Below are 9394 nucleotides of genomic sequence, written 5' to 3' on the forward strand. Positions count from 1 at the left end.
CGCTTGTATATATCACCATCTCTTCGCTGAACTAGTGCACCTATACAATTTACCATTGTATTGGGTGTGTTGGGGACACAAGAGACTCTTTGTTATTTGGTTGCAGGGTTGTTTGAGAGAGACCATCTTTATCCTACGTCTCCCACGGAATGATAAACCTTAGGTCAGCCACTTGAGGGAAATTTGCTACTGTCCTACAAAACTCTGTGCTTGGAGGCCCAACACGAGTCTAGAAGAAGAAGGGTGCGTAGTAGACATTTGTGGGTCGGAACAATAGAAACTTGCGGCGGCGGAAAACTTATTTAGGGTTGCTCTCTATTGGTTTCCCGATTTTATAGAATTTGTAGACCTGGAGTTAGGTCAGACGAAGTGACGAGGGGCCCATAAGACATCAGGGCACGCTACCCCCTCCCCCCTCCCCCCGGCCATCTCCTTGTTGCCGTGTCTTCTCCTCATTTGCCTTCTGGTCTCCTCCTGAAGCTTATAAGGTCTCTCTTGTCCAGAAAAAAAGCGTCAAAATGTTTTGTAGCATTTTGGACTTTGTTTGGTACATAATTCCTGAAAAAACAAAAACGGGCAAAAAAACAACAACTGACACTTGGCATTAGGTTAATAGGTTAGTCTCAAAGAATGATATGTAATTGCATATAAAACATCCATGATTGGTTGGTTAATAGCATGGAACAATCAAATATTCTAGATATGTTGGAGATGTATCACTATTAACTTGTGAGAACCTCTCCACGAACCCTAGATCAAGGCCCATAACAAGTGGTATCAGAGGTCAGACGACCTGGATCCGCTCTACCAGAAGCCCAGGTACCACACCAAAGCGGCCAAGCAGGCGGCGGCGATGGAGGATTAGATCGCAGCGCTCGCCAAGGCGATCAGTGACGGGCGCACGGCCAACGACGCCAGGCTCGACGCGATCCAGCAGTCGCTCGAGATGTGGCGATCAGCGGTGACCAATCTGCAGCAGCAGCTGGACGAGCTGCGCACGCAAGTCGGGCGGATCGCGCTCCACCCAGCGCTCGTGTCGCCTCCGGCGACCCAGGAGGACGCGGTGGTGCGACCGGCCGCGACCCAGCACGTCGACGACCCGGGGCACCATGGGCCAAGTGGGCACGGCAAGGTCATCGATTCCGGGGGTACGGCTCACGGGGTGGTTACCACCCTGGCGCCGCCTCTGGGCAAGGGTGCGTCCTCAGATCTCATCCTCTCCACGAACCCTAGATCGAGGCCCATAACACCTTCTTCCTCGCAAGCACCTCCAATGGCCGCGAGCCAGAGACCCAGAGCTCTTGCTGCTACCGACGCCCATCCGGACATTCCCCCAGCGGAGGCGCCATACAAAAAAAAGGGCAGCCCCAGTGCATGTAGCTCCCGCTTGCGCAGGGTCTGGGGAAGGGTCCGACCACTTTGGGTCTATTGTACGCAGCCTTTCCCTACATTTCTGTAAGAGGCTGTTTCCAGGACTTGAACCCGTGACCTCATGGTCACAAGGCAGCAGCTTTACCACTGCGCCAAGGCTCCCCTTCTTAAAGGGCAGCCCCAGTGCATGTAGCTCCCGCTTGCGCAGGGTCTGGGGAAGGGTCCGACCACTTTGGGTCTATTGTACGCAGCCTTTCCCTACATTTCTGCAAGAGGCTGTTTCCAGGACTTGAACCCGTGACCTCATGGTCACAAGGCAGCAGCTTTACCACTGCGCCAAGGCTCCCCTTCAATGCGCCATACAGAGTCCCAAAATCGATACGGCTCCTCCGATGGGTCTGCGCCAAGCTCCGCCTCCTGGACCCGCCGGCGGCCCCGTCCGCCGCGCACGACGAGGGCCTCCGCGCCCTCGGCCTTCTCGACTTCGTCCGCCTCGACCTCCCCTCCTCCGGCGCCACGCGCCCCGACCTCGTCGCCGAGCTCATCGCCAACTACAAGCCAATGAGTTTCTACCCATTGTTGTAAATGGTTTTAACCCACTGATCGGCACTAAGTTTAGGTTGGTTTGGTGCAAAGATTGAATGGTTTGGTTTTGATTGACGTGATTAAAATATAGTATATGTTTAGTTTGGGTTGGTTTCATAAAAACATTCATGGGGGTTCAGTTTAGTTATGGTGCAGTTTATATACCATTCTCGGCTTTAGCTCAATCCATAAGCTTTGAGTAGTACTCCACAATCACATATTTATACTAAACATTTTTTTCTTTTTATATCTCATTATCACAAACTTAAACTAGTTTTACATTATATTTAACATTTCATGGCAATACTTAAAAATTTAAACATTTCTCACGTACAACACAAACTTCCATCATGTTAAATATAACAAGCAGAGAAAACATTCTTTTGTATCATGAAGTTTATCTATCATTATTTACAAAATATTCCATATTGTTTTGTTGAAATAAATTATATCGACTGAATCTAAAGAAAGCAAACAAAACAAATCGCATGCATTCATCAGTGGAGTATCATTTGTTTAGAGATAGGAAAACCAAGACATATGTTGGACCTAGTTTGGATGGTCTGCATATGGAGTGTGCTTGGCAATTCGATATGTATTATAGCGCGTTTGTGCATGGTTTATCTATAAATATCTTGATGGAGGATCCTACAAAACACGAGTATAAGAAATGTGTTGTAATTATTTCATCGCCAATTTTAATAGTAGCCTGTTTATTAGTTTGGTTATCTTCTCTTCTATTCTTGTACGGGGATGTTTAGTGATGTCCCATTGGTGTTTGGTTACACGCTGTTTTATACATCTTTCGGTGAAGCAGATATTAGTGGACTGGTTCTTTTGTTCTCTACTACCTAAAAAAGAACTCCAACATTGCACGGTGACGACGACGAAAGCTGCGATGCAGCGCAGTGGTTGTTGTGATGCAGCGCCCGCGACGCCAGGTGTTGCAATGAAGCACGTGGCAGCAATGGCAGGAGCTGTGATGCATCGCTGGTGACGACGGCGGATGGTGCGATGCAGCGTCGGACACGACGGTGGATGCTACGATGCAGCACCGGCGACGACGGTGCAGTGGTTGCTGTCATGCAGTGCTGGCGAGACTGCTGATGCCACGATGTAGAGCGGGCGGCGACCAGTGTTGCAACGCAGTATGCGGCAGCCCTGGCGGGACCTACGGTGCAGCGCCGGCCACGATGGCACAGTGGTTGCTGTGATGCAGCGCCGCCGACGACGAAAAATGCCGCGATGCAGCGCGAGCGGCGTTGGGTGTTGTAATGCAGGACATGGCGGCCATGGCGGGAGCTACGATGCAGTGCAGACGACGACGGCGAATGCTACAATGCAGCACTGGCGACGATGGCACGGTGGTTGCTATGATGCAGCGCCGGCAACGACGACGAATGCCGCGATGCATCGCGGGCGGCGACCTGTTGCAACGCTGCACGCGACGGCCATGACGGGAGCTGCTATGTAGTGCTGGTGACGACGGCAGATGCTGCGCCGACGACGACAGATGGTGCAATGCAGCACGCGGCAACCATGACGGAAGCTGGAGAAGCAGCATGCGGTGGCCATGACGCGCGTAGTAATGACGGGGAGATCTGCTATGCAGCCGCGGCGAAGCCTGAATGCATCCACGGCGGAACTTTAAAATGCTGGCACAGCCGACGGGTTGTCCCCTCCACAACCACGTTGGTGCTGCTTGTCTTATCCCATGGTGTGCCGAACGAGGAGGGAAAAGAAAAAGAATCGAGTGGATGTAAAGACTTCATGGAGAAGATATGGTGGAGTGAAGGAGGGTGGTCGCATCCCCACTGGACACGTGGTGTGCCGAGAGAGAGGTTTACGGGAGAGAGTTTTCATCCGGCCCAATCTAAACGCTTTCCCTTATGATATCCCCCACCGGTCCATCTTTTTTAGCAACACTAGTAGAAAACAGGGTTTTTTTCAACTCTACTGTTTTTTCAAGAATAATAGTTTCAAACTCAAACGGTGCTTTATGTTCAAGTTCAACTCCTAAGGGTCAGGGCCGTCTCCAGAAATTTGGGGGCCCGGTGCGGTAAATAAATTATGCCACGGTTCGGCTATCAATTCATGTAATGCGCACTTGTCGTCACGTATATCACACAAGATTTTATCACTCTGCTAAGCAACCGTTCGCATGGTGTGAACCGCGTCGTGCGGGGTACTCTAGGTTACACATTTGCGGTATATGATCATCCAATATAAAATAGTCTACAAATTTTAAAAATTCGTACTGTCATTGAACTTTGTTTCATATTATTGGGTGTGTATATTAAATTTTAGGGAATTCTTTTAAAATTTAATATTCGAATCAACCCGTGGTTGAGATGGTTAGGTGGACAGTGGTATCCCCAACCCACCAGGGTTCAAATCCTGGTGCTCGCATTATTCCTGGATTTATTTCAGGATTTCCGGCGATGCGCTTTCAGTGGGAGGAGACGTTCCCGTCGACGACGAGGCGCCTGCGGTGACTTCGTAAATCTCAAGATGATATGCCGGCTCAGTCTTTCGGAGATGCTCATAGGGGTAGGGTGTGCGTGTGTGCGTTCATAGGGGTGAGTGTATGCGCGTGTATATGAGCGCTTGTGTCTGTACTGATGCTCAAAAAAAATTAGGGAATTCTGAAATATTAATCATTTTTTTATTTTCCAGCTCTTTGATTACACTCGATAGGTAGTTTCCACTAAATAAAAGTCCACGGTGAAAAAATGGCCCCACAAATGGAGCGATCTCCATGCTGATTTTCTTTCATCCCTAATCCTCACGCATGCGATTACCGTGCCAAATTATCCAGAACTAAATGGTCTATTGTGTGGGGAAAAAACATATCGCATGAGATGGAAAGGAATCACGCGCATGCAGGGAAGATAATCAAGGTAAGAAATCCCGTGCATGCAAAGGTGCGTGGAGAAGGAAAGAAATCGTTGGCCGATGAGAGATCCTGCATGACATGCAATGTAATTAGCGCAAGATTAATGATTTTGGGGGCCCCATTTTTTTTCGGGGGCCCTGTGCGGTCGCCCACCTTGGCCATCCTCATCGACGGCCCTGCTAAGGGTTAATAGGATTGACAGCTTAGTATTTTCAGGGAAACAACAAGTGCAGACTTGAAAATAGGGGGAATAGAACTCGAAAGTTAAGCGTGGTCCGTCTGGAGCAGTGAGGGGATGGGTGACCGGCCGGGAAGTTAGACGATTTGGTATGAGTGGTTCATAATTGAGCAGTGATGAGAGGTGATTAGAGTGAGTTATTAGAGATTAAATTGTCAAATAAATCAGAAAATTGGAAATAAGAAAAAAACTAAAAAAAATCATTTTTTTTAAAAAAATGAGAAAAACAAAATTTCAAAAAAAAATTCCTAATGGTGGAGCTCCAAACAGCGGCCACGTGGAGCTCCTTTAGTCCCGGTTCGTAAGCAAACCGGGACTAAAGGTTTGGGCTTTAGTCTCGACCCTTTAGTCCCGCTTCCAAAAAACTAAAGGCCCTCTGGAATCGGGACTAATTGCCCGTTTTTTACTAGTGCAACTCAATCAATTCACCTGCTTTCGTAACACATCATGCAACAAATGGGAGCAACTAATTAACGAGCGCTCCTTCGTGAGCCTCGCCACGATCAGCGCCACTTGGCGCGCTCTCAGCTATCCGTCACGTGTCGCGCTCTGGGCGCTCCCTCCGGATTTTGTTATTTATTTTTTCGCACGCGTTTTCTGCTTTTTAAATGGTTTTTTTTACGTTTTGGTTTTCCACCGGTCTTCCCTAGCGTTTCGAGAAAAAAAATTCAAAAAAAATTGCACAAAAAATGTATTTTTTTCGCGAGAGTCATGGTTTTGTTTTCGCGAGAGGCACGGTTGTGCTTTCGCGAGAGGCACGGCCGTGCCTCTTGGAAACGAAAAAAACATGTTTTCTGTTTTTTTTCTATCGCGAGAGGCACGGTTTTGCTTCCGGGAGAGGCACGGTTGTGCTTTCGCGAGAGTCACGGCCGTGCCTCCTCGGGAACAGAAAAAAACACGTTTTTCGTTTTTTTTTCTTTCGCGAGAGGCACGGTTTTGCTTCCGTGAGAGGTACGGTTGTGCTTTCGCGAGAGGCACGGGCGTGCCTCTTTCGAAAAGGGAAAATAACACGTTTTTTGTTTTTTTTTCTTTCACGAGAGGCACGGTTTTGCTTCCGCGAGAGGCACGGTTGTGATTTCGTCAGAGGCACGGGCGTGCCTCTTTCGGAAAGGGAAAAAATCTGTGTTCCCGGTTCGGCTTTTTGTCGGTTTCTTTCGTCCGGTTTTTTTGTGAAAAAAAAAGTTTGTCAAAACCTATAAACATGGGATCTAGTTTTGAAGATCTCGACACGAGGAATGCAACGGCGAAAGCGGTTCAAGATTTGGACGCACGGTTTAAGAGATAAAACGTTTTGAATAAACGGATCTACGAAAAAAGGGAAAACTTCCAGGTTGCGACAAGTGGCGCACATGCAGCGCGCCACTTGTCGGAACCTGGGGAAGTTGGAGTCATCTCCGTAAAGAATACTCCTTAACTAGTGATTTCGGGGGAAGCATCTATGCAAAAGGCGGCTTGGACGGATGGGCTTCAGCCTATGCTTGGCGCGTGCGACTTCCTCTCTCCCTGTAGCTCATCTTCCTCCTCTGTCTCCTCCCTTCCTCTGGTTCCTCCTCTTGCAATCCAAGCTTGTACTCTGATTCATGGTGATTGAGTGGAATTGGTAGAGACTTCTTCACAACTTATTACAATCAAACAAATGCAGCGGCATCATTCCATGATATAACATGAAAATCTAGTGTTCACAATTATTCAACATTGTTACAAACCATAGAAAGGAGATAAATCATCTGTTGAGGGGAGAAATTTACGTAGGAGGGCAGGTCCATTGAGAGTTGAAAGTTTTTGGTGAGGACCAAAACATTACAGGAAAAAGTGATATGTCGGGAGTTTTTGTTTGCCAACCCTTCGCCGGTAGTACGTAAAGGGATCCGCTGGAGAGAGTCCAGTCTTCGTTCGTTCCCGTCAGAAGCGAATCCTCCCTCGCTGGCCGCCGTCGCCGCCCTCATCCAAATCCAAGGTACTGTACGTACTATCTTCCTCGACTCACCACACCACCCCAAGATCGCCACAGACTATATATGCACCATGTTCGACTTCTACCTGCAAGATCGATGATTTCCTCTCTCTATTTGCAGATCCCCTGCATCATACGCTCTCCCGCTTCCGACCCATGGAGGCGGCGGGGACAGGGGAGAACTTCGGGAGGAACACCAATTCGAGGCTGGAAACACATCTGGGGGCGACGGAGGCGGCCAGCCTCTTCACCGACGACCTTATCCTGGAGATTCTCTCCCACCTCCCCGCCAGATCCGTCCATCGCTTCAAGTGCGTCTCTGTGTCCTGGCGCGACCTCATCACCGACCCTGCCAACCGCAAGAAACTGCCCCAGACCCTCGCTGGCTTCCTCTACTTCACCACCGACTACAGGGGGCATCGCCACCACTTCGCCAGCGTCTCCGGCAGCGCAGCCCCGTCCAACCCTTCCCTCCCTTGCCTGCAGCCTAACAAGTACAAGGACATGGCCCAGGTGGACGCCTGCAATGGCCTCCTTCTCTACCGCGACAGCAACAAGAAGATGACCCATTGGAACTGGAATTGGGCGGAGGAAGATTTCCGTTTTGTCGTGTGCAATCCCGTCACCGGGAGGTGGTTGGAGCTGCCTCCTTCACCGCAGTCGCCGGAAAACAGATTTAGCTGTATCGCAGGCCTGGCTTTTGATCCCGCGATCTCATCCCATTTCTATGTTCTTCACTTCGAGCAGACCTTTCAAGGATCTTACATCACAGCAGTGAACATCTATTCGTCGCGCACACGAGCCTGGACTCGTAGGGATAGTGGGATAGTTGAGAATGTGACGTTGCTCTATCTTACTAGATGTGTATTTGTCAGTGGTATCATGTACCTGATGGGTATCCATAAAGGCATCAACCAAGAGAATGTTCTAGTGGGGGTGGACATGGAGGTGAAAGTGTGGAAGATTATCCGCGTGGCGTACAGTTCAAGAGTTGGCACGTTTGGATCATCACAGGGGTGCTTGCACTTTGCTATAGATTCTTCCATTGATAAGATTGAACTTTGGTGCCTCAAGGATTGCCACAGTAAAGAATTGGTCCTGAATAATACCGCCAGCATCGATAAGCTTACGAGCATGACTATGAAGTGGTACAGTGTGGCTGAGATTCATCCAGATTGCGACACCATTTTCCTGGTATCATGGGGAGGTGATACCTTGGCAGCGTACGATATGCAACATCAGAAAGTTGGTTGTATTCTTAATGTTGAGATAAACGATAGACAACGGCAGCGGTTTCTATTATATATTCCTCTGTTTTCAGAGTCATTAGCAGACGCAGATGGGCAGTAGTGTGACCTTTAAACCACCCTTGTGCTTCCTCCAAAAATTGGATCTTCTGTCGGCTGAAGTACTTGTTTGTGTACCTCTGAATCTGCTTGAATCATGCTGCCCAATTTGCTGGTGCTTGCGCTCCTATTTGGTTGATTTCCAGTTCAGAGCAATGCCTGGTAAACCTGCAGATTATGCACAATGTCATTTCCAAAGAACATTGTTACCCTTGTTCTTGTTTACCTAGCACTGGTTGTTGTCCTGGACATGTATTTGTTCCATGGGGCTAAGTTATTACTATAATATCGGCCTTCTTGTCCATAACAATTAGTTATTATGATTATCCCAAATCCTAGTGCAGATTGTCAACCTGCTAGTGTACTACTAAAAGTTTCAATCAGACTGGTTACCGGTGCCATGTCTAGTTGACCTTATTAATTCAGTGTTTTGGTAATACACTGCCTTTGAGCAAGTTCCTTTTATATATGTTTTCTGTAGCTAATGAATTCAGTAGAGCCTTGGTTCTGTTAATCCCAGAGAAATTGCATCAATGCAGTAAAAAAACCATTGGAAGCTTTCATGAAAAGTTTTCCTACTGGGTGTATGTGTGTTTCGTCCGTTTTTGTTGTTTCAGGCGACAAACCAAAGGTACGTATCATATATGCTTGTGTTTCGCATATCCAAATAGGATTTTGGCAGGTGCCAATACATATTACTCCCTCCGTTCGGAATTACTTGTCGCAGAAATGGATGTATCTAGACATATTTTAGTTCTAGATACATCCATATCTGAGACAACTAATTCCGAACAGAGGGAGTACTATTTTAGGAATGTAGTGAGCCTAACATATAGGCTTGTCCGTTGGTTTGGACGCTTAGTGTTGTGCGCTCTTAGCAGCCATATATATTGAAGCCCTGGTATTGCAGTGTCGATGTGCCTTGTGGCTGTATGCATCGAACTATACGTGGAAGGAAGAGAAAGCGCTGTGTACATCGCCAGACTCCAAAATTCTGTCAAAAA

General features: G+C 48.1%; 1 protein-coding gene across 1 annotated transcript; it reads left to right on the top strand.

Annotated features, from left to right (window-relative positions):
• Positions 1-7188: 7188 nt before the first annotated feature.
• LOC119289951 (putative F-box protein At4g09190) lies at positions 7189-8394 on the top strand. Its single transcript, XM_037569111.1, has one exon. The coding sequence runs from the start codon at positions 7201-7203 to the stop codon at positions 8392-8394; it is 1194 nt and encodes a 397-aa protein (XP_037425008.1). The 5' UTR covers positions 7189-7200.
• Positions 8395-9394: the final 1000 nt, after the last annotated feature.

This window comes from Triticum dicoccoides, chromosome 4A (genome assembly GCF_002162155.2).
Source record: "Triticum dicoccoides isolate Atlit2015 ecotype Zavitan chromosome 4A, WEW_v2.0, whole genome shotgun sequence".
In the NCBI taxonomy this organism is placed as follows: domain Eukaryota; kingdom Viridiplantae; phylum Streptophyta; class Magnoliopsida; order Poales; family Poaceae; genus Triticum; species Triticum dicoccoides.

Coding starts and splice junctions, on each gene's coding strand:
- LOC119289951 (XM_037569111.1), top strand. CDS start 7,201: ATGGAGGCGGCGGGGACAGGGGAGAACTTCGGGAGGAACACCAATTCG.